The sequence below is a fragment of the Rattus rattus genome, chromosome 12 (genome assembly GCF_011064425.1).
Source record: "Rattus rattus isolate New Zealand chromosome 12, Rrattus_CSIRO_v1, whole genome shotgun sequence".
Lineage (NCBI taxonomy): Eukaryota > Metazoa > Chordata > Mammalia > Rodentia > Muridae > Rattus > Rattus rattus.
Genome location: NC_046165.1, coordinates 67,356,819 through 67,382,850, shown reverse-complemented (window position 1 = coordinate 67,382,850; position 26,032 = coordinate 67,356,819). Strand labels below are relative to the sequence as shown.

Sequence of the window (26,032 nt, the reverse complement as noted above, 5' to 3'; positions counted from 1 at the left end):
TGTGTGGTACAATGCTAACTTGCAGTAAATATACCCTTTCTCTCAAGACCACACAGGCAGTTCTAAGCCTCCAGTTTAAACAGTGTTCTGGGGAATTTTGTACGAGGCTGCAAGGGCATTCAGAGGAATCTGATGTGTGGGGTGTGCGTTCAGGGTGCATCATACAGATGCATAAATGCTGGCGAATGCAGACCTGTCTTACCAAGTATAAGTCTGATTTCAGGCCTTAGAGAAGGCAAAAGATGCAGGAAGAAAAGAGAGAGTCCTGGTGAGACAACGAGAGCAAGTCACAAGTCCAGAAAATATCAACTTGGACCTAACCTACTCCGTAAGTGTTGGCCTGCCTGCTAGGCCTGCGTGCTTACCAGGTCTCCTCGTCCTTGTGTGGTTGATTCTTTCTCTAATGTTAAGGGTCAAACCCAGGTATTGTACATGCTAGTCAAGTGCTCTGTACATTCATCCCCAGCCCTCTTGGAGCCTTTGGGAAAGGATTTTCTTTTTCACCAAATCATAAAATTGATACAGACTTATGGGGTACTGTCTCACTTACTTTTCTGTTACTGTGGCAAAACACCATGACCGAGGAAACTTATAAAAGAAGGCTTTTAATCTGGGCCAGTTTTAGAGGATGCCCATCATGGTGGGAAGCATAGCAGCAGGCAAGCAGGAATGGAACTGGAAAAGTAGCTAAAAGTCTTCTTGTTGAGACAGCAACCACAAGTGGTAGAGAGTAGGGGGGGGGAGGGAGAGAGAGAGAGAGAGAGAGAGAGAGAGAGAGAGAGAGAGAGAGAGAGAACGAGAACTTAGCTGACTGTGAAGAGATGTGAGCTTGTGAGTTTTTTAACCTTATAACCCACCCCCAGTGACACACCTCTTCCAACAAAGCCACGTCTCCTAATCCTTCCTAAACAGTTCCACCAATTGCCGACCAAGCATTCAAATAGATAAGGGCCAGCCATTCTTGTGTAAACTACCACAGGTACCGTGTGACAGTTTGACAGATGTATGCATCGTCTAATGCTTATATGAGATTAAGTATATCTATGTTCTCAGACATTGATCATTTATTATAAAAGCATTCGCATTCCTTTCTTATAGCATTTAAAGATACTTTATTTTGTTGAGACTCTTTCTTAATACACAGCTCAGACTGACCTCAAATTTAATCCTCCTGCCTCAGCCTCCTACGGGATAGGATTATAGCATGTGCCATGATGCCTAGCTACTCCTAACTTCTCACTATAACTGTAATGTTGTACCCGTTGACCAGCCCTTCCCTTCCTTTCCTTTGCTTCTCCTGGTCTTTTTGGTTTTGCCCAGTTTTATTTTTTACAATTTGATTGTTTCTTCTGTATTCAGAATTGGGCTAATTTATGTAGTTTGCAAGACACTTTTGCTTGTGGCTTGCATAGAAACTCTTTTGTTTAATTAGTCATTCAGTTAATTGTTTTTGTTTCTGTGATGGGAATTGAGCCTAGGACCTCATGAGTGCCAGGTAAGCATCTCATCGTGAACTGCATTCCCAGTCCTTTCTTGTCTTAGTTAATTGCATGGTCTGTTTACAAGCCTCTGTTTACCTCTGTTTACAAGAATTGTTAATGTTTATGCTACCCAGGGTTGTCTTAGAGAGATGCTAATGTAGATTTTTGAGTCAGAGACTATATGAAGACAGTGGGAAAACCAATGTCTTTGATTTCCACAAAATGTGTTTATGCTGAAAAGATGCTTGTTTGATATTTACATTGCTGTTTAAAGAGTCTCACATGCTAAATAAATGGAAAAGGAAACATCTGAAATATATCAAGGCACATGCCATCAGTTCCAGCACTCAGGAGGCCAAGGCAGGCAGATCTCTGGAAGCTGATGGCTATTCTAGTCTACATATCAAATTCCAGGTCAGCCTGGGCTACATAGTGAGAGCCTGCCTCACTCAGAAAAAGATGGTGTTATACAAACTCTTCTGATTCACTTTACTGTTTGGGCTATTCTACATGATATTTCATTTCTATTTATAAGGTGACAAAATAGTCCTTTTCTTGACTATTCTTTTTCTGCCATTAACACTAGCAGTGCACATTTGTTCTTTGTGGTCCTTCTCAAGGTTATTGAATGACAGGTACTGTGCAAACTAAACAAACATACATAGAAAGTTGAGTGAAGTTAGAGGACAGCTCTCCATCATCTGTTTCCTTGTGCAAAGTAGTTGGACATGGTTGACTGAGTAGCTTGAGACAGTAGCTTTGTTCAAGTGGGTTTTTATTGGTGCTTTTTTGTTTTGTTTTTTTTGTTTTTTGTCTTTGAGACTGGGTTTCTCTGTATACCTCTGGCTGTCCTGGAACTCCCTCTGTAGATCAGGCTGGCCTCAAGTCACAGAGATCTGCTTCTGCCTCCTGAGTGCTAGGATTAAAGGTGTGCAAGCCACTGCCCAGCAGGTGTTTTAACTTTGGAATGATTGCAAGTGCATGGGGCCTAGAATGGTTATTATGTGTTTTTTATAATGTTTCTTTCCTAGGTTCTTTTCAACTTGGCAAGTCAGTATTCTGCTAATGAAATGTATGCAGAAGCACTAAACACATACCAAGTTATAGTGAAAAATAAGATGTTTAGCAATGCAGGTGGGTGTCTATAGATAGATATGTAGCTCTTTTATAGTGTTAATTATGTTTCCTTACTATGCTTTTTTATAATAAAGTAATCTATTAAGTAAATTTATATTTATGATGTGGTGTCCTGCTTAAAGATACTATGTGTGAAAATCCATATGAATATAGGAAGAAATACAGTTGACATGAAATTAACTGCCTAATGCTAAACAAAAAATATATTCCATGCTGGACAAGGTGGTACATGCCTGTAATCCCAGCACCAGAGGCAGCGGCAGGAGAATCTCTGAGTTCAAGGCCACCTGGTCTACATAGGAAGCTCTAGAACAGCCAGGGCTACATAATGAGACCCTGACTCAAAAAATAACACTTATTCCATCATCATCAGAAGGAGGAAGCGTGGTGCTTCTTTCCTTCTGTGACTATGTTCTCGAGATGGGTGTATATATTATATCATTTTTGTTGTAATATTAAGGTTTATTAGAGTTTCTAATAACATTAAATTAATGTAGCATTACTGAGTAATTTACAAATGACTCATCCCTTTTTAAAATGTCTGTGGTGTATATGTGTGTAAATACAAATGCATGCATGTGATGCTGTTCTTGAGGGGACAGAGTACAGCTCATTGGAGTCTCTTCTTCCTCTATGCATTCCAAGTTGGAATCAGCCCTCAGGCATGCACAGCAAGTGCTTATACCAGTGTCTCTCCTGTCTCATGCTTTCCTTAGCATAGTGCACTTGAGTTTGTAATAGAGACAGTTGTCTGGTCATGTTAAGTCAGTGGTGTACTGTTTTGATGTTAGAATTTTATGTATTAAACTTCATAACTGGGCCCGTGAGATGGTTCAGTGGGTAAACACTCTGTACATATGACTAATGACCTAAGTTTAGTCCCAGATCCTAGAAAGTGGCAGGAGAGAACCAACTCCCATAAATTTTCCTCTGACCTCCACATATGTTCCATGGCCTTTATACCTGCACACACATACATAATAAATTTTAAAACATTTAAAGCTTCCTAACTTGAAAAAAAGCTTTAAAGAATATAGGCTAAGATTATCTATATTATCATAGGAAAAGTACAAACATGAAAATGTTTATACTCTTTTTTTTTTAATTAGGAAGACTGAAAGTGAATATGGGAAATATTTATTTAAAGCAGAGGAATTATTCCAAAGCTATTAAGTTCTACCGAATGGCCTTAGATCAGATCCCAAGTGTCCATAAAGAAATGAGGTAAGTGTGAAACATGGTGTCTAACTTTTAAGTAACTCTTCAAAAACAAGATGACGTGGTTTGCTGTCATTGGGGTGAGCATTTTGAAGTGTTTAGAGGAATAAATGAAACATGTAAGGTTCATGTTTCAGATGTGGTATTTTGCTCTATTCACTTGTGATGACAATTTGCACACATCTACGTAATGGCAAATTCAAGGTTAAAGGAATACTATATGATCAAGTAAAATAAAACTAAGCTAAAAGTGCAGCCATTAATAATATATACAGCTTAACATCAACAAAGCCATAACCACAGTCCTGACAGCACAGCAGACTACAGTGCAAGGCTAGAAACCAAGACCCACGGGCATACTCTTCCTGCTGTTTGAGACCATGAGCCTAAATGATCACTGTGGAATATAAAAGGTGGAGAAGTCAGGATGTTTTCTACTCCTGCAATATTCAAGAACAAAAACTGTATTTGTTGGTTTAGTGTTCTCTAGGACATTTAATTTGTGATAGTCCCTTTAAATACTACTTTTCAGCAAGTGTCACCTAACTTACATGATACTCTAGAAGTACCCTTAACTCAGGTAAGGCCAAGAATTTGAGCATGTCAGGGAAATGTAATCTGGGGGCACACATTACATGCTTTACCATAGCTGAGGCGGTGTATGCAGCAGCAATGTAGCCAAGGCAGTAGCTACTGAGGACTGCTCAAAGGAAGAACTTGAGGAGGGTTCCATTCATGGGATGATTGATCCTGATGCAGTCTGCTAAACAGTGAGATTCTGTTCAGATTCACTTGGAAATGAGGTGGGATCACATCCACTAGAATGACGCAAAAGGACAGGTATTGATGGAGATGCTGATAAGTTAGAAATCCCATGCATTGGATATGTGAAATGGTACAGTTACTTGGAAGACAGGCTGATCTTAAAAGGTAAACATTTACCATATGGCCAACAATTCTATTCCTAGTCATATACCTAGAGGAAATGAAAATTTTCACAATTTCAAAGGTTTATATGTAAATATTCATAGTAACATTAATCATAGTATCAAAACAGTGGAAGTAACCTAAAATTCCACCAGGTGGGCAGTGGATAAGAAGATATGGTAAGGCCAGGTGTGGTAGCACACAGCCTTCATTCCAGTACTCTGAGTCCAAGGCCTGCCTGCTCTACATAGAGTCCCAAGCCACCAAACTAGCCAGGGCTACATATTGAGACTCTGTCTCAAAAAATAAAATAAAGTATACTATATCTACACTATACAATACTATTTAGTGATTTTTTTTAAAGGTGGTGAATCACCAACACTGCAGTATAGAGGAACCTCAGGATTGTGTCAGGGAATGAAACCCGACACTTCATAGAATTCTATTTATAGGCAATAACTAGGAAAGGCAGAGACAGAAAGTAGACTAGTGGCTGCCTAGCGCTCACTGTAAGGATGGGAACAAAGGTTTCCTTTCTAGAGTAATAAGTGGTGATTGTCCCACATGTGTAAATACGGCAATAATCACTAAATTTCGTGATCTCCTGTGACACTATTAAAAAGCTTTTAGAAGTTAAGAGTAAAATGAGAAAGAGACAGAGAGGTGCAGCCGAGCATCCGAGCAGGGATTTCCACTGTTCAGGCTGATCGATGTTTCTCCTTTTAGGATTAAAATAATGCAGAACATTGGGATCACGTTTATAAAGACCGGTCAGTACTCAGACGCCATCAATTCATTCGAGCACATCATGAGCATGGCCCCGAGCCTGAAGGCAGGCTTCAACCTCATTCTCAGCTGCTTCGCCATTGGAGATCGAGAGAAAATGAAGAAGGCATTCCAAAAGTTGATTGCTGTTCCGTTGGAAATTGACGAAGACGATAAATATATCTCCCCCAGTGTGAGTATGGAAATGAGAGTTAACAGCATCTCCTGCTTGTCTGTCTGTCCGTTTCTGTAAATGAGCTAATTGGAATTTCCTGAGGGTCGTTGATATAGTTCATTTGCTATTTAAACTGAGTTGAGAATGGGACTGTTGAAATAGAGCTAGCAATACGGTTAAAACAGACCACACAATTTTAGTCAAAACTCTTTAAAAAAGAATCATTAAAAAGTAATATTTGACTATACCTCGACCATGTGACCGTGGAACTTTTTCCTGGTTAGTTTTTGTCAGCTTGACCCAACTGGGGCCACCTGGGAAGAGGGACCCTCTGCCGAGAACCTGTTTCCATCAGGTTGGCCTGTAGGCGGGGCTGTGGGGCATTTTCTTGATTCAGGTTTGATAGGAGGCCCAGATCAATGTGGGCGGTGCCACCTCTGGAGCACTCTTCGTGGCCTCGGCTTCTGTTCCTTGATGCCAGGCTCCTGCCTGAAGGCCCTGCCCTGGATTCCATCAATGATGGACTGAAACCTTCAAGCTAAATAAAACTTTCCATACCTTAACGTTGGTTTGCTCAGTGTTTTTATCAGAACAGTAAGAAGCAAACTAGAGCAGTAGTACTAAAGGTTGACACTAAGGCCTTACACATGCTCTACCACTGAGCTATATACCCTGCCCATCTACCATGGAACCACAAATTCTTGTTTTGTTTTGTTTTGTTTGACATAGGATCTTATTAGCCCAGGCTAGCCTCAGACTTGCTCTGTAGCTAGGGGTGGTTTTGAATTTCTGATCCTGCCTTCACTTCCTGAATGCTAAGATTATAAGCATATGCCTCTATCTCCAGTCTTAAATAGTCTTGGAGGTCAAACTCAGGGCTTCATGGATCACAGGAACATTCTACCACTGAACTACATCCTATACACCCTTGGCCTCTGAAAAGTCTTATTCTTAAAGACCTTAAAGAGAGGGGCTGGGGATTTAGCTCAGTTGGAGGGCGCTAACCAAGGAAGGGAAAGGCCCGGGGTTCGGTCCCCGCCCCACAAAAAAAAAAAAACAAAAAAAAAAAAAAAAAAAAAAGACCTTAAAGAGGGAATATTATATAATATTAAGAGGTACAGGCCTGTATTTTACACATGAGAAACTGGTAGAAATACACCAAAATAGAAACATTAGTTTCTGGGCAGTCGGATGCTGTTGCTTCTTCCTCTTCTTTCTCCCCTTCCTCTTCTTTTTTCTTAATACTTTGAAGAAATTTCCCAAATATTTATGTGTAAATTGTTAGCATTCTGTTACATTAAGTCAAACTACATGAAATTTCCTTTATTTATAGGTCAAAGTGGTATTTTTTGAACTTAATAGAATTGAACTCTGTTGTTTATGAGGGTCTCTTAAATTTTGGTAACTTGGAACTCATCATGTAGCCCAGGTTAGCCTCAAAATTCACTCTCCTCTCTCCCTCCCTCCGTCCCCCCCTCTCTCTATGTATGTATATATGTATACATGTGTATACCTATGATATGAAGGCCAGAAGTTAATAATGGGTATCTTCCCAAGTAGCTCTCTACCATAGTTTTTGAGACAATAAGTTCTCAAAACCTGGAACTTACTGATACAGCAAGACTGGCTGGCCAGCAAGCCTCAAGGATCATTCCAGCTCTACTTCCCCAATACTGTGATTCTTACATGGGTGCTGAGAGTCTGACCTGGACCCTCAAACTTGCACAGCAACTACTTAACTGAGTGTTCTGTCTCTCTGTCTCTCTCTGTCTCTCCCTCTCTCTTCCCCGCCGCCCCCTTCTCCCTCTGTCCTCCCAGACATAAGTTTTTCCTGATATCATATAGGGGTACTATTGTTCCTAGAAAAGAGCTACTGTACCTGGCCTGCCACTCAGAATTTGCTGTCTTCGCTGCTCAGGCCCTTTAGGTGGAACAGCTGTAGTAACACGCCCTATAGGATTGTGAGGTTGAATGACCAACAAATGTGAAATGTTGAAAGTATACAGGGAACAGAGTGCTGGGTAAATATGGGTTATTATGCATCCTTTTCATACTGAGGAAAATGGTGTGTGTTATTTAAAAACCATGGGTGTTTGTCTAGGTGGTGCTGACATCCAAGCCTTCTGTGCTCAAGTTGGTACTGTGTCAGTGGGCTGTATGGTCCCCAGCCTCATCCTGATTCTCAACAGGGAGTCGTGTGGTTTACAATAAGTAGTGAATAGCTATGAACAGACTTGCATTTAAACTAGAACTTATAGTATCACATATTATACACACAGCCCCAGTGCTGCGTACTGGCACTGTTCTCTCTGGCCTGGCCCTTTTATCTGCTGTCCAGAATATGTACTCATTCCAGGGAGCGTGTGACAGGCAGTCATTGAACCACAGAACCAAGTTCTGTGTAAGGGACACAGATGAGTGCATGCACTGGTGATGGGTACATCTAGTTGTTGGGCTTTGATTAGAAATCTTGTTTTTAATTTTTATTTCTGACTTAATTTTCAATTTTCTTTTTCTAGGATGATCCCCATACTAACTTATTGATTGAAGCTATAAAAAATGACCATCTTAGGCAAATGGAACGTGAAAGGTAACATTTCGGCCACTAACTAATATGGCTTTAGATTTTAGAAAATGACTACCTTGCCATTGATTCTTATAAAGCTTGTCAGTAGCCAGGAGTGATGTTAAGTACCTTTAACCCCGCACTCAGGATGCAGAGGCAGGAGGGTCTCTCAATTCTAGCCTGGTCTACAAAAAGGAGTTCCAGGTCAGCCGGGCTACATCGAGAAGCCCTGTTTCAAAAAAATCCAAACCAAACCAAATCAAAGGTTAGTTGCATCTGTTTCCTGAGCTGAGCTGTTACCCACACTCCTCTACCTTATGGGTTCTCTTCTTCCTTAGTCCTGGTCTCCTACAGCCCAGTTCTCCATGTCAGGTTGTATGTTTAGCAGTAGGATGGTTAAACCCAGGCCCCCTGCTCTACCATGACTACATCTCTAACCTTTTCTTTTTATTTTGATGTGGGTTCACTAAGCTACCCTTGGGTTTATTCAGTAACCCAGGCTGCCTTTGAACTTGTGTTCTTGCCTCAAACTGAGATTACAGGCCTACTTTTCCAGGCCTGGTATTATTAGCTATTCTTTTTTTTTTTTTTTTTTAAAAGTTTTTTTTAAGAAAAAAAACCACTTTTTTCCCCCTTTTATTTTTACACCCCTTTTAGTTAACTATTTTTTTTTAAAATAACAACAAGATTTTCCCCCTCCCACAGTTTACAGGGGTTTTTTTTTTTTTTTTTTTTTTTTTTTTTTTTTTTTATTTTTTTTATTTTTTTTTTTTTAACTTGAGTATTTCTTATTTACATTTCGAGTGTTATTCCCTTTCCCGGTTTCCGGGCAAACATCCCCCTAATCCCTCCCCCTCCCCTTCTTTATTGGTGTTCCCCTCCCCACCCTCCCCCATTATTAGCTATTCTTAACCATTTCTCTGTAATTCTCTTTCCCTGTCCATTTGGTATTGTGTTACAATTTAGTTACCTTTATTTTGTTTAAAATAAAAAAAAAATGTTGTATGCATTTTTGTCTTGCCTGACAGTTAAATGTCAAATTTAAGGAAAACCATTTATTTTACTGTTTTCTTTTTGTTTTTGTTTTTTTCTAGAAATAAGTTCAGTTCTTCATTCAGATTCCTTTTTTTTTTTTTTTGGATTTTTTTTTACATTTCAAATGTTATCCCCTTTCCTATTTTATTGTTTTCTCTTCTTTATTTTTATTTTTCACACATGTGAATAATGAAATTTGATTGTATTAACACTTTATCTTCTTTTCTGTAACTTCTCCTTCTATCATGTCATATGTGTCTGTGCACATGTGAATGCATGTCTGTATGTATGTGCTGTTTCTAGTTCTAACACCAAATATGCGCCTTTTCCACACCAAGATTATACAAGTCTCTGGACATTGAGTGGCCAAAAATTCACTTTTCATTCCACCCAGGTTCATGCAGACCCCACAGTTAAGGGCTCAGTCCCTCACGCATCTTCATCTCCAAATACGGTCAGCAGTAAGCAAGGCCTTCTGTTCTGAGTCAGGTTTTTTTTGTCTAGTTTTGGTTTGGTTTCTTTTGGGGTTTTGTTGTTGTTGTTTGTTTTGTTTTGTTTTGTTTTTTAACCGACCCTTCTTAGGATCTGTAATTTGCTGAAAGCGCACAGAACTTGGGGAGACCCTGTGTTTCTATGTGCTAGTTTGTTGTGAAGGATGCAGCTAAGGAAAAAGCAAGCAAGAGGCAAGGGACACAGCATGAGCTCCTGGGGACACTTGTAAGGGCCTATGTCCTTTCCCGTGTCACCTAATTAAAACCTTTGTGTTCACCAGCCTGGACCTCCCTACACAAGGGAGGGAGACATGACTGACTACGTTGCTGGCCATTGCTGATGGCTCTTTGCATCAGTCAGCTCCTTTCCTCTAGACATTGGGATATGTCTTAGTCACTGTTCTGTTGCATGGCCATGGCAACTCTTATGAGGAGAGTGTTTAATTAGGGCTTGCTAATGGTTTCAGGGTTTAGACCATCATGGTGAGGGGAGCATGGCAGCAGGCAGGTGGGCATGGTGCTGGAGCAGGAGCTGAGAGGCAGGCCCTACCCATGGGCAGAGATAGAGAGCTTGGGCCTCCAACAAGGCCACACCTCCTAATTCTTCTAATCCTTTCAAAGATTTCCACATCCAAATACATCCAAATGCCTCTTAGGAGCATTCTTACTCAAACCACTACAGGATGAGTGACTAAAAATTCTAAACATTTGATCACATATGTTGATTTCTGTCAATCCAGCTCCATTTTTATCCCCATTGAGACAGGATCTCATGTAAAAGATGCTGTTTTCAAACTTGTTCTTTTAGTAAGGATGGTCTTGAACCCTGGTCCTTCTGAACCCACCCTCCCAAGTGATCAGATTCTTCTTTGAACCTTTTTAGGGACCATGAGACATCATCTCATTAGCATAACTCATGGTCAGAAAAAAAGCATACTTCTAGCATGGAGGAAATTCAGAAAGTTTTGGGAGCTCTTTGCCACATGTCTCTATCTGTTTCTTTTTCTTTCTTATTTTGAGGGTTTTACTGTCTCTTGTCTAGCACTCTGACTGTAGGAGAGCAGCAGCACATCAGACCTTGTTTCCTATTCTAATGTATTTCCTCCATCAAACATCTGAAAGGTCTAAGAGTTAGTGAGCATGTGATATGTAAGTTACATGGTAGAGGGCAACCTTTGGTTTTCTTAATTGTGACAGAATAGATACAATGTAAGATATACCATCCTGAAATGTATTTACTTAGACAGGTCTTACCCTGTAGTCCAGGCTGGGCTGGAGTTTATGGTCTTCCTGCCTTCTGGGGTTCAGATGTGAGTCACTGTGCCTGATACTGAAACATTTACTTTACTCCCCTCCCTCAATACAGGGACTCTGTATAGCCCTAGTTGTCCTGAAACTTGCCTGTCTCTGTCTCTGAGGGCTGGGATTAAAGACTTCGCATATACAGATGGATAGTATACAGATGAATAGTATAGAGTACCTTTATGTTACTGTGTAACTAATCTCCAGCTCTCTACTTATTTTCACACACTCAGTACCCAGCAGCTCCCAGTGTGTACTCAGACACTACTCTCTGGAAACCACCGTTCTACATTCTCTCTGTGATCTCAGTAGTGTAGATACCTTATATAAATGGAATAATAAACTGGTTTTCCTTTTAATATTTTTTATTATATGTGTGGATCCGTGTTTACCTGCATGCATATGTATATACCACATACATGCCCTCTGCCAGTAGAATCCAGAAAAGAACATTAGATCCCACAGAACTGGGTTAAAAGCCACCATGTGGATGCTGGGAATTGAAATCCAGTCTTCTGGAAGAGAACGAGTGTGCTCTTTAACTACTGAACTTCTCTACCCTTGAGTCCATTTTAAAAACTGCTGTGTCTATAAATGTGAGAAAAGCAGACTAAGATAAATATCATCTATCATTGTAAACTGGCGTATCCCCTTTGGAATACTACTGGCGTTTTCCAGTGATGGTGACAATGTGCATTTTATAACAGACAGACAGACACATACATATATACTTTCAAACGTAACATGCAGCTGGGTGTGGTGACCTAGTCTAGGTCTTTTTTTTAAGAATTATTTATTTATGTATGTAAGTACACTGTCGCTGTCTTCAGACACACCAAAGAGGGCCTCAGATCTCTTTACAGATGGTTGTGAGCCACCATGTGGTTGCTGGGAATTGAGCTCAGGACCTCTAGGAAGAACAGTCAGTGCTCTTAACCCCTGAGCCATCTCTCCAGCCCTAGTCTAGGTCTTTAATCCCATCATTTAGGAGGTAAAGACAGGTGGATCCCTGTGAGTTCAAGATCAGGCAGGGGTACACAGAGAAACATAGTCTCAAAAAACAAAACAGAACAATAACAACAACAATAACAACAGTTTCTTTTGGGGGGTTGTGTGTGTGTGTGGTTTATGTGTGTGCATGTGTGTACATGTACACATAGGTGCCTGGATGTGCAAGTGTAGAGGTCAGAAGTCAATGTTGCTTACCCTCTTTCACTCTCCCCTGAACCTGGGGCTCAGCCAGTGGCTGGAGTGACCACTCGGTGAACCCCTAGGAGCCTCACCTCTCTGCATCCCAGTGCTGGATTACAGGAACGTGCCTTCTGACGTTTTATGTAAGTGCTAGGGAACCCAACTCAGGTCCTCCTTGTGCTTGCTAAGCAAACAGTAACGGCTGACCACCTGCCCAGGCCTATACACTATTTCCTTCATAGTGGTTACAGCTCACTTTCATGTTCGTAGGTCGGTTATGTAAATATAGCTATGGAACTTGTCTGTGTTTCATTACTTCTTTACCTTGTCAGAGGCATCATCCAGCAGAAGAAAGGCACACAGGTATCCCAGGAGGCACTCACATAGCTAGCTGTGTTTGCTATCTGTTTTCAGTGTGACTTACAAACATGTCTCTCAGGATGTGTGAGTGGTCGTTCTGGGAATGAGCCAGGTTTAGTCATGATGGGTAAGGCTGTAATACTGAGCTGCATCCCTAACCCTTGTTTTGAGGGACAGGATTTTACTGTGTAATCTAGAGTGACCTGTGACTGACTGACCTCAAACTCATGATCCTCCTGCCTCTACTACCCTTGTGCTAAGATTATATACACCACCACTCCTGGTCTTTCTTTGCTTTCATTTTAGTTTTAGTTTTCGGGTCGTTTTTGCTTGTTTGTTTGTTTGTTTTTTGTTTATTTTTTTTTTGAGAAGGGTTTCTCAATATAGCCCAGGCTGTCCTGAACTCAGAGATCTGCCTGCCTTTCTCTTCTCAGTGCAAGGAGGCAGGCCTGCTCACTCCTAGCCTTTATGAACACGTTTCTTATGTGACTGTCTGTCCTCTACTGAGCTTCTGTGGTGTGTTAGTTTTCATAGATAATCTTTCTACTTAAAAGTTGAGAATTAAATGTAAATTACTTTTATGTAATTTTACTCATATCTAAATATAACTCCTTTGTGTTTATAATACAGGAAAGCCATGGCAGAAAAATACATCATGACAGCTGCAAAACTCATTGCTCCTGTGATCGAAGCCTCGTTTGCTGTGGGTTATAACTGGTAAGAGTGAATCCAGATATGAGAGTCTAGGCTATACCTTTGTCCTGAGCTTTGGCCACTGGTGTCCCTTGCTGGTAGGTTTGCTGGTGACTAGGAGCCTGTTGCATGGGACCTGCATTGTTTTCTAAAGAGTTTAATAATTTTTCCCCTAGCTTTCTTTGAAATTCTTGAACAACATATTTAAATTTGTTTTTTCCCTTGTCTTTGATTCAAGAGCTCCATAGAGATCTACACAGTCTTGTTTCTCTTCAACCTGGGGAAACATCATATAAACTCCCTGATAATTTGCTCCCTCTACGTCTGTTTGTTGATTTCCATCAGACTTTAGACTTCCATGTTACTTTCCTTCTCTGGTGTTTCTTCGATTTCTGAGACTTCGTTGAACTTCTCAAACAAACTTGCTCTGTGTGTGTGTGTGTGTGTGTGTGTGTGTGTGTGTGTGTGTGTTTCCAAGAGCACTATTTTTCTCCAGTTGTTTCTTTGGGGACTGTGGAGAATGGGTCAGCTTTCAGTGTTTTATTTTATTTTTTGAAGGTATTTACAGTAGTTGTCCCAGTCTTCTCCTTTCTAGATCACAAAGTGATGCCCTTAGGATTTATCCAGCTCGCTAGTGTGACTGCACTCCTGTAAATAAGTTTCGAATTTTACTTTGTAACTGCTTTTGTTATGTCACACTTAGGTCATGCCGGGCTAGGAGATTCTCTTCCTTCTTTGTGTGTTTTAGACAAAGTCTCTTGTACCTTGACTGCCTTTGAATTTGAGTAGTTGGGAATGACCTTGAATGGTCTTCCTTCCTCTGTTTCCCCAGATTCTGTTCACAGGTGTGCACCACTAAGCCAGCCAGCTAGCATGTCTGCCGCCTTCCCTCTTGCTTTTAAGAGAGGCTCTCCTTCTGTAGTTCTCAACCCTGTAGTCAGGGTCCTCTAAAGGAGCAGAGGTGATAGAATGAAAAAAGAATATAGAGAGCTGGAGAGATGGCTCAGTAGTTAAGAGCACTGACTGTTCTTCCAGAGGTCCTGAGTTCAATTCCCAGCACCCACTGGCTAGCTCACAACTGTCTGAAACTGCAGTCTATCACTACTTCTTTGGTATCCTGTGCTCTCTTCTGGTATGCAATCATACATGCAGAAAAACACCCATATACCAAAAAATACACATTTAAGTAAGTCTTTAATATAATACATAATATATTATTTTTATATGATTTATTAGAGGGACTACCCAGGCTGTGATCTGGGTAGACAACAATGGCTGTCTTGTGATTAAAAGGCTGAGAATCCAAAATCCAGTTGTTGTTCATGCCATGGGGCTGGGGGGTCTCACAGTTGTTCAGTGGGTGGGGCTGGGGTTCTCATGGTCCTAGTCTGTCACTAGAGTCCTGAGGATTTCAGCAGAGCTGATGATCTTCAGTAAACATTGGCATCTTAAAATTAATTTTGTTACAGGAGAAGCAAGATAAATGAACGTGTCAGAGAGAGTGAGAGCAAGCCAGCAAAAGGCAAAAGCTCCCTTCTCCACCTTTTAATGAGGGCTGCCACTCAAAGGGTGTCCTCAAACAGTCCAGTCAGGAAAATCTCTCACAGTAGTGCCTAATGGCGTGGGCTGTAGTTCATCCCAGCTTAGTCAAATCGACAACCAAGGTTAGCCATTACAGTGGTCCAGTCTGAACTCACTTGATCTTCTCCCTCAGAGCACAAGCATAGGGGACAATGCCCCCAACTCCCATGTCATCTTACTCTTTACTCTCAGATCACTCAAGTCAGACTTTCGCCCGAAGGACCCTGGCTTCCAGCCAAGGCGAATACTTTTGCTTGAATATATTTTGGCGGTGAGATGATAGCCACTCATTTAACACAAGATAGGTTTGCTTAAGAAATGTTGATAAACAGCTACACGTATGGAAATGAGCATATCAGTTTTGGAATCTATCTGAAAGGATACATTTCAGTCTACTGTGGTATAGACCAACCTGATGAAGGAGGAATCTAGGCAGAACACTTACTCAACAGGTTCTGTCACTTGTGCTCCAAATTTACCCTCATATAATTTTATCTTGGCCCAACATTTTAAAATATAAAATATGAAACTTAATCAAAGAGCACAGTGTCCTATTATATTTTTCTTAGTTTTTTATTATTATTTTATGAGTACGGGTGTTTGCCAGCATGTGTGTCTGTGCACTGTCTGTGTTCCTGTGCTGGGAGAGTCAGAAGACGGCGTTAGATCTTCTGAAGCTGGAGTTACAGAAGTGAGCCACCATGTAGCTGGTGGAAATCAAACCCAGGTCCTCTGCAAGAACAGCCAGTGCTTTTCCCCGAGCCATCCCCTCAATCCCTTGTGTATTTTTTATCATAAAGAACTCTAAAGGGGTTGGGGATTTGGCTAAGTGGTAGAGCACTTGCCTAGCAAGCGCAAGGCCCTGGGTTCGGTCCCCAGCTCCAAAAAAAAAAAGAACTCTAAGATTTTATTTGCAACCTAAATTATGTTTTATTTTCCTTTTGTTATCTAGATAAGAATCCATTCCTTTATATGAGACCTGCCAATTTAAAAAAAAATGCTATCTCAGACATGGTGGCTCATGCCTGTAATCCCAGAATTTGGAAGGTAGAAATCAGGAGCAAGGCCATCCTTAGCTGTATGACTGGCTTAACAAGTTTGTGGCCAGCCTGGGCTGCACGAGAGCCTATCTCAAAAAGCCTTTTTTCTCTTTCTCTTCTCTCTTTTTTTTGGGGGGGGGGCAGAGGGGACTAGATTTCAGATAAGAAGAAAGTCAAGTCCAAATTTGATTTTAGTGGCTTGAAAGATGCCTTATATAATCTTTAAAATTTATAATGTGTAGAGGTCAGAGGAAGAATAGATGTCCTAAGTGAATGTGTATTGTTCATGTGGGCACATCCTGAGGGGCCAAGCTTTCCCTGGGAGTCAGTGGTGGATCAGGGTGTGTGAAGACAAACCACTGCAGTTTTCTTCTCTGATGCTCACTGCCTGAGACTGGTCCCCCACAGGAATTCCTACTGAGACAGGATGGACTGTACCTCATAAGTATGTATCTGTCATATTCATATCCTCACCACCTCTGTCAGGGTTCCAGGACTCAGTCAAGCCCTGCAGGATCTGGCAGTAATTGACATGTACATACATACATACATATATATACACACACATATACATATAAATATATGTGTGTGTATATAGGTGAATATTTTGTAACCGTAGAGTTTATGATTGAAATATGACTGTTTTGGGCCTATGTCTCTGAACCTACCGTCGGCCCACCATCTTGGGGATCCATTGCTGTGTTCTGTCCCCATTCAGGAAGTCCAGGAGGCTCTGCTGCAGCCTCTGTCACCTGTGAATATACTGTTATCAAGAGAACCATAGAGAGAGCAGAGGGTGTCCAGAAGCCAGAAATGGAGTTGCTTATCTCTGAGGACATAGCTGTAGATTTCACTTGCTGGGAGTGGCAGGACCTGGGTGCTGCTCAGGACCCTCAGGGATGTGATGCTGGATGACCACAGCAGCCTGGTGTCCTTGGGGCACTGCATGCCAAAACCGAATTGCTCTCCAAGTTGGAGTGTGATTTGGGCCATGGATGTATCAGAAGTCTCAATCTGTAGCTTTCTAGAAAACACCTAGGTCCAGGAGGTGAGTGAGATGTATAAATCGTAAGAAGTTAAAGGAAGAATTCCAGAGAAGTTGTCTGCTAGTTTGAGAAGAAGATGGTTTGCACAAGAATACTCAAGGAGAGTTCTACTGCTGTGTCTCAGGACAGTGACCAGGTTTGAGCACATGCAGTGGAACCTTTTTCCTGTGTTTGCCCAGCCTGCAATGCTGAAAGTGCCGAGAGGGAGAAAGGCTCCTGCTTGGCATGTGAGAGAGGTGGGATGTCTGACGACATTCTTTACACACTTACTATAATAAAGAAATGGAATAAGGCAGAGGGCAGGCGGGAGTCAACACAGGCTGAGGAATGGGTGCGAGTGGAGAAAGGCGGGACTCTGGAGTTCGTCTGCAGAGAAACATTCCATGGGAGTCACGGCTGTACTTCCCACCTTTGCTCTTTTCCTGCGAGTCACCAGCTGCCGATGATTAAGCCACAGTCTTTTCAAGACGTGACAGCTGTTCAGTGTTTGGAGAGCTTTGAAGATTTGAAATTAAATAAAACATTTAAATTAAGCTATTTGATATCTGTTCTGTTTATATCATTTTAAACTGACATTTGTAAGAAAGGTGCCAATCAAGCCTTCTGTTTAATTTAGCTTCTTGGGGAGTTCTGTGTTTGTATATTTAAAATTATTCAGTTAAAGGGAAGTAGTTTCGAGGTTCAAAGACTATTTTCTGTTCATTCAAGCCAGTTCGTTCAAGCTCATTTCCACTGAAAAGGCTTTCAGTGGTAGCCATGGGTTGGTTTTCAGCCATTAGTGTTGCTGTAGAACGCTTCAGCCACTGAAACCACACCAATGCAGGGAGAGGGAATCCCCACAAACTCCACTGCTGGCAGGGACGCGATTCCTATGAAGGAAGAAGGAAAATTTGGTTCCTTTCGACTTGGCTGGATCAAACTTCAGGAGCCAGACGCTAGACAGTTTATTGTCTGCGTCTTTAAATACAGTACAATTTGGAAAAAAAGTTTCCAGGCAACAATCATCCCAGTTCTAGGTGAACAATAAAGCTGGAAGAGTGGTTACATAGAAACTCCTTTGCAAAGTACATGTGACTATGAAGATGGGTTCTATAGCTTAAGGGTCTAGATCTGGTGTGGTCCCTGACCAAGAGAGCAGACAGACCAGCAGCCTGTAAAGTGCACGTGACATCTCCCTAAGGATGGGTTCTATTAACTGAGAGGGAACGCTAAGGTGTAGGGAGGGAGGGTTTGGGATAACCGTTGTGGGATTTGGGTGAGGTCTGGCTCTACAGATAGCAAGGACTACAGTTCCCGGTTCCCTAGCTCCCCAGTGTTCAGTGGGCACAGAACCTTTGTGCCCCTGCATGCTGCTAGCTCAGCTTTCAAAATTCACTGATACTATAGCATTATAAACCATCAAGTTTTTGTTTTTGTTTTTCTCTAAAAACACAGGGTCATTGACTCCTCTCCCCAACCCCCATATTTCTGGGCTAATTTTTAATGAGCACATAGCTTAGGCCTGATGTTGTTTATGATTTAAATTGTGACTCCCTCCAAAAGGTTAAGCTTAAGTTTATCAATGACCCATTCAGTTTGCTTCTCTTTTTAAAGAGGTGTTGTTTTTCTAATTATTTATATCTATATAGGGAATGGGGTGTGCTTGGTGTGATCCCAGGGAGGACAGAAGAGGGGGGCATCAGATCCCTTGGAGCTGGAGTTACAGGCAATCGTGAGCCTCCTGATGTGGGTGCTGGGAACTGAACTTGGGTACTCTAGAATATCAGTACATCTTCCCCCTAACCATTGGGCTCTCTCCCCAGCCTCTGGGACTCTTTGCACCTTGTTGCTGAGGCAGAGTCTCTCCTGTTTGCTACTGCTACACTCTATCCCAGGCTGGGTGGCCGTGAGCTTCTAAGGAATTCTTCTGACCCTGACCCTGACCCTCATCTGCTTGGAGGAGTCTTAGGGCTAGAGACACATGCCACTGTGCCTGGCTTTTTGCATGGGTTCTGAGGATCCAAGTTGAAGTCATGAGACTTGAGAAGCAAGCACTTTGACCCACTGAGCCTTGCCTTTTGTTGCTCTCTGAGGCAGTGTGGACCCTGGCTGAGCTTCAGCTTTGGCCCTCCCAGTACTGGACCTATGAGGCATGCACCCACTTCTGGTTTGCTCTGCTGACTTGCTAAAGTACACACAGTACTTACTTTGATAGGAAAGCACTAGCCTAGCGCTGCAAGGAGGGGCGGAGCATGGCTGGTGTGGTTCTGTCGTCCCTCCTCCCATGAAGCTCTATGAGGACTTTTAGGTGAGAAGTGAGCCCTTGCATGTTGATAACTCCTCCCCCCAAAGTGATTCTCATATGTGGGACGCTTTTGTTGCTGCTGCTGCTGTTAGCAGTGGTGTCTCCTTTGAATGCATATTAAAATCGTCAGGGGATCGAACACATCCTCGAGGGGCAGTCTGTAGTCTACACCAGTTAAATCAAAATGTTTGTGTTGAGGTTACAGTCCTGGGGGTTACCTTACATGTGTCTCACATTGCTCTGCATCGGCCACATGTTCCCGTTAAGGTGAAGTGCAGTCAATCTTGCATGGGAAGGCTTGCTCAAAGGGGCAAGGTATGGAATAAGCAGTCTTGCTTTGTCTCTATAATTTCCACTTATTTCTTCTGGCGTTCCTCTAAACTTATTCCCAGATGATTATATCATTTTAACATTTTTTTGGTGAGACGTAAAGTGTACACAAAAATTATATGGACCAGCTGGGAGCACTGACATATTTATCTGTGGTACCAGCTCAGGAGGCTGAGATAGGAGTTTCATATGAGCCCAGTAGTTCAAGACCAGTGTGAGCAATATAGGTAGAACTCATCTGAAAAATAAGACTTACACAAAACAATTTCAACTGAATGATGTATCATGAAACTAGCACCCATGTGGCTACTGTATTAGCTTGACAAGTAAAATTTGAAGACTTTCAGAACCTTAGAAGATCTTGATGCCCTCACCATACTCTTCAACAAAGGATAGATGGCCCTCCTCTCCACTTCCTTGCTTTTCCTCCTTAAGCACCTTGGCAGGCTTCTCTGCACACTGTAATGTAGCTTTTCTGGCTTTAAACCAGATATAGACCTGTATTATATGATATAGACTCTGTGTTGTAGGTAGAATGGCACTGGCTGTGTTCCTTCGCTCATGGTCTTCTTTATGAAGGTCATGTGTGCGGATGTTTCCATGCCCTTGCAGATAGCTGTGGTGTGTTTGGTTTCTTTGCTTCTGATGGTGCTGTATTGCTGTGTATCTATTTTCATGTTAGTGGGCATTATGGTAGTTTCCAGTTGGAATTTGACAGTTATCAATATTATTGTATGATTGTGGGTGTGGGCTTTATTTATATGTGGGCTGGTTTTGAGGTTATGTGTACATTCAGCTTTCAAGTAGATGGCTGCTAAGACCTGGCCCTTCCCCCTCAGCAGCATATAGAAATCCTTAGCATACCTTGTAGCTGTGCATCTTAACCAAACAGCCTGCCAGCATTGTGGTTTTTGACGTGCACTTCACTGATGGCGATTAGTGCCATGTGCTAATTTGTCACACAATTACTGTTTGTATGCTGAGTGCCATTTGAGACTCTTGACCTTGTTTTTGGTTTTTTGGTTAGTAGGTCCTCTTGAAGATACTTTTATTTATCTCAACTTTGTGAAAATATTTTCCTGTTTTCTTGAAGAGTTTTGGGGCTTTGTTTGTTTGTTTTTGAGACAGGGTCTCACTATGTAGTCCTGGCTGTCCTGCAGTTCACTATGTAGACTGGTACATGGTACTAACTGAAGTCCAGAGTGAGGGTAAGCTGGCCACCGACTGCCTTCTCACAGAGAAGCTTCTAGTACATTTTACAGGGAGCTTTTAAAGGCAAAGAGTACAGAAAACCTGAGTCCTGCTTAGCAATTGCAAGAGGAAGTAGAGCAAACAATCCCTTTAACAGAAGCCAAATGCAGGTAGCTGGGGCATTTTGACCCCAAGTTTCTAGAACTGGGTTTGGTAGTTTCCCACAGGACTTTTAATGTTGGAGGTCAGAATGGGGGTTTCGGGGGAAACAGTTTGAGGTTTAATTAAGACAAAATGGAGGAACCTTTTGCCCTGTCACAAGCCCACAGAGATTCACCTGCTTCTACTTCCCAAGTACTGAGATTAAAGGGATATGTGTGCCACCATGCCCAGCATTCCTGAAGTTTTACCTGTCACATATAGATAGAAGATTTATGCGGAAGTATCATGTAAAGTCAAATTTAGTTTTTTCTTTTTTCTTCCCTTTTGTTTGTTTGTTTGGGCTGTCACTTAACTCTGTATCAGTTGTAAAATGATTGTTTGTCCCGTGGAGCTATAATCTCATCTTTGGCATATATCAAGTGCCTATGCATGGATTTGGTTTTGGAGTTTTTAATTCTTTTATTCCTTCCCTGAAACCACATACTTTTAACTTCTTATAATTCACAACAAATATTGCTATCTGAGAGTGCTATAGTGTAAATGTTCATTTCTCTACAAAATTCATGTGCTGAGATCTTAACCACCAAGATGGTAATATTAAGATGTGGTTTATGGGGTATGATTAAGTCATGAGAGCAGAACTCCTATGAATAAAATTAGTTCCCTCACAGGGTACTCAGAGGGTAACTAGCTCCTTCCAGTATATGAGGATACTGAAGAAAGACACATGATCCTTTTCTAAAAGCAGACCCTTACCAGACCAGCTTGATCTTGGACTTCCCAGCCTCTAGAACACTAAGAAATAAATGTGTTGTTTTAAGCTACCCATTTGTGATACAAGACAGAATTACAAGTATTATGAATCCTCTCCTTTGTTCTTCAGGGTTGCTTGGGCCTTTAGAATCAGTTTTTCAGTTTATATTCTCTGTCCGTTTCCCTCTCCCCAGCCACTGGGGTTTAAACTTAAATCTATAAAATACTATTAACTTAGGAGATTAATTGACTTAAATTTTATGGGATGACAAAATTGAACAGAATGTACAGATATTCCCACATCATCACCCAGCAGCCAGACACTCTCTCCATCACATCCTACAGTGTGTAGTAAGTACCTTCATCACCCTGATAAGCCTATGTAGACACAGCATTATTACCCCAGGCCTGTGGCTTAGGATTCTCTCTGTGTGTGGTGAAACAGTGTGTTTTATGTATCACCAGTTTAGCATCATAGGAATGTTCTCTTTGCCATAAAAGTGCCCTGATGATTCCTCCATCAGCTCACAGCCCACAGCTTTATCTTTCCCTGACTGTCATGTGTCGGAATCATATATCATGCAGCTTTTTCACGTGAGCTCTGACACTTAGTAAGATATCTTAAGTTTCCTCCATGAGATTTGATAGCTCATTACTTTTTAATTCAGTAGTAATGTTTGATTTTACAATGTCTACTCATTGACCATCCAAGGGAATCTTGGTTGCTTCTAAGTTTTGGCAGTTGTGAATAACACTATTAAAAACATCCGCGTATGTGTTTTATCTGAACATAAGTTTTAAACTATTGAGTAAATACCAAAGAATACAGCAGCTAGATCATATAGTAAGAACATTTTGTAAGAAACTGCCCACTGTCTTCCAAAGTGGCTGTACCTGATAAGTTATTTCTCCACCAATTCAAGCAATTTGATTATATTAAAAGAAGGTTTGTTGGGAAGCTGCTTTTGGACAAGTTCACTGGCCTCAAAGAAGAAGGCCAGGGAAATCACCATGGGAAGAGAGAAAGAGAAGAGAGGGAAGGGAAGAGAGAGAGAGAGAGAGAGAAGAAGAAGAAGAAGAAGAAGAAGAAGAAGAAGAAGAAGAAGAAGAAGAAGGGAAGGAAGGAAGGAAGGAAAGAAAGAAAGAAAGAAAGAAAGAAAGAAAGAAAGAAAGAAAGAAAGAAAGAGAAATAAAGAAACAAAGCCCAAAGAGAAGGGGGAGGGGAAGGGAGGGGGCAGAGGGAGAAAAAGAAAGAACACAAGCAGGAAGACCGAAAAGTCTGGATTGTTTAGGGAGCCTCTGGGGAAAGGGCAGCCCAGCCCCTGGGTTGAAAAGTTCACGGTTGGGGGCAGGGTATGCCAGGCAGGGACTGAGGGATGCTGGGAGAACACAGAGGTCAAGTCTGCTTTGGCAGGTAAGATGTGTACCTGTCCCTTGTCCTGGGTTCTGAATCCAATCAGAACTAACTGTCTGCCTTCCTTCCAGCAGTGAGTGAGAGTTCCTGTTGCCCTGCATCCTTGCCAGAGTTCATTGTCTGTCCCTGTCTGCAGTTTTGTCTTTCCTAATTGATGTGGAAAAGTATCTCATGGGCCTTGTAGTTTGTAATTTCCTAGTGAAATCAAACATCTTTTCTAAGGGTATTTTTATTTGCCAAGTGGTTATTTTATATGCAGTTTTTTGCTAAATTTCAATTTTATATGTATTTATATGTATTTGTTGGATTTCTGGGGATGGAGCCTAGGACCTTATGCAGGTTAGTCAAGATTCTGCCATGCCTGACCTGGGTTTTTGTTTGTTTGTTTGCTTGCGTGCTTGTTTGTCTGTTTTGTCCCCTTGTGATGCTGATTGGTCTTGAACTTGTTATGTGTCCCAGACTTTTCTGAACTTTCAGTCCTCCTACCTTGTCCTGCATCCTGGGGTTTCCGGAGTACACCATCCTGCTCACCCAAGTTTATAGTTTTTGTTTGTTATTGTTTGGTTTTAGAAGTCTTTCACATAATTTTTATTTTAGTCCTTTGATGAATAAGTGCTTCACAAGTATCTTCTCCCAGTCTGTAGGTTTTTGTACTGACTGGTTTTGTGTGTCAACTTGACACAAGCTGGAGTTAACACAGAGAAAGGAGTCTCCCTTGAGGAAATGCCTCCATGAGACCCAGCTGTAAGGCATTTTCTCAATTAGTGATCGAGACGGGGAGGGCTCATTGTGGGTGGGGCCATCCCTGGACTGGTAGTCTTTGGTTCTATAAGAGAGTAAGTTGAGCAAGCCAGGGGAAGCAAGCCAGTAAGCAGCACCCCTCCATGGCCTCTGCATCAGCTCCTGCCTCCAGGTTCCTGACCTGCTTGAGTTCCAATCCTAACTTCCTTTGGTGATGAACAGCACTGTGGAAATATAAGCTGAATAAACCCTTTCCTTCCCAACTTGCTTCTTGGTCATGATGTTTGTGTAGCAATAGAAAGCCTAACTAAGACATTTTTTTTTCTCATTCTCTTGACATTTGGGACAGTGCTTAGAATGTCACTCAAATCAGCAGATGAGGAGAGGGACAATCAACATCTTTGTGTTGTGAGCACTCCAACCTGTGAGCATGGTATATATATGTCTCCATTTATACAGGTTCCTACATTTCTTTTAACGTCACATTTTAGAGGGTTTTTTTTTTTTCATTAATTTATTTGTTCACTCTACATCCCAATATTCATTCCCCCCATCTCATCCCAATCCCTGCTTCCCATACCTCCTCTCCTTCTTCTCTAAGAAGGGAGAGGCCCCTCTGGGTGTCAGCCCCTCCCTAGCTCATCGAGTCATCTAGATACCTATACATCTTTTGTTACATTTGTCTTATTTGATGATGTTTTGGTTGTAAACATTTTGTTGTTGTTTTTCTAGACAGGGTTTTTCTCTATGTCAGTTCTGGCTGTCCTGGACCCTTTGATGTTTGATGAGGCAGGCTCTACGGTATTTCCCAGAATTTGTTTTTACTTATCACACACCCCTTCCCTAGGGCATTGCTTTTAGGCCATAAAACTCATCCTTATGAGTGATGTCACTTGTGTTTCACAACAGCCTAAGTGACTTCTGTGTCGTCTTAGGGCCAGGCCAATCCTGACTCCCACAGGCATTGTGTTTACCTCACTCCTTCTCCCTAGACCCATATCCCAAGCACTGTTTCAAGTTAACAAGAACCAGCTTACCGATGAGGCCTTGTGTCCTTGCAAAGATCTTCAGTGTGAGTGTGTAATGTTTAGTATACACAGTAATGTGAAATGTAAAAGCTGTGTTTTACCCACAGGGTTCATTGTCATCAGAATACTTCTTTTCCCCAAAATTGGGTTTTGCTTAAATATGGCTGAAGTAAAATGATCTAGGCCAGACTCTGGAAGTCCTGATGCAGTGCCTGTTATAATAGAATTGGGCTGAGCTGGGTTTTATTCTTGTCTCTTCATGGATCATTTTTCCCTTTCTGTCTCGAAGCCTGCAGGGAATCACCACTTAACACCTTAGCTTCTTTTTCATTATTTTAAAAAAGTGTGTGTGTGTGTGTGAGAGAGAGAGAGAGAGAGAGAGAGAGAGAGAGAGAGAGAGAGAGAGAGAGTCAGTCTGTTGGACCTCACCTTCTGAACCTTGTTTGAGGCAGGCTGTCTTTTTCCTGTCTACTGTGATGTCAGGTAGGCTGCTTCTCTAACCTCCATGGGTTCCCTTGTGTCCTCCTCTCTGGTCTTCTCAGAGGAGTGCTGTGGTTACAGACGCTCACACTGTCAGTTAACTTTTACCTGGGTTCCGTGTTTTTGTACAAACACTCCCTTGTCTGCTTGTTGATTTTTGAGACAGAGTTTTGCTGTGTATCCTAGGCTGGCCTCAAACTTGCAGTCCTCCTGCCTTTCTGTCTTAGTTAGGTTTCCATTGCTGTGAAGAGATACTATGACCAAGGCAACTCTTATAAAGGCAAATATTTAACTGGGGCTGGCTTACATTTTTCAGAGGTTTAGTCCATTATTATCATGGCAGGAAGCATGGCAGCATCCAGGCAGGCATGGTGCTGGAGAAGGAGCTGAGATCTTGATTTGACTACAGCCAGGAGAAACTGACTCTTTCCCCACTAGGTGGAGCTTTAAAGCCCACCTCCACAGTGACACACTTCTTCCAACAAAGCCACATATACTCCAACATGCCCAATAGTGTCACTTTCCGTGGGCCAAGCATATTCAGACCACCGCACTAGCGCATCTATTTTAATGCTCAGAAGCGATGGTGTAGATGTTTTTGTTTTGTTTCTAGTCTCAGGGCAAAGCCTTCAACAGTAGCT

The 26,032-nt window shown here is 41.8% G+C and overlaps 1 protein-coding gene across 4 annotated transcripts in view; it reads left to right on the top strand.

Annotated features, from left to right (window-relative positions):
- The window catches only part of Ift88 (intraflagellar transport 88), a 92,200-nt gene that overhangs the window by 20,094 nt on the left and 46,074 nt on the right, over positions 1 to 26,032 (top strand). For all 4 annotated transcript variants that reach the window (XM_032917447.1, XM_032917450.1, XM_032917448.1 and 1 more), the window contains 6 exons: positions 224 to 328; positions 2,513 to 2,615; positions 3,728 to 3,842; positions 5,490 to 5,721; positions 8,223 to 8,293; positions 13,279 to 13,365. In XM_032917447.1, coding sequence (XP_032773338.1) covers positions 224 to 328; positions 2,513 to 2,615; positions 3,728 to 3,842; positions 5,490 to 5,721; positions 8,223 to 8,293; positions 13,279 to 13,365 — 713 coding nt within the window. The remainder of the gene's footprint in view (positions 1 to 223; positions 329 to 2,512; positions 2,616 to 3,727; positions 3,843 to 5,489; positions 5,722 to 8,222; positions 8,294 to 13,278; positions 13,366 to 26,032) is intronic.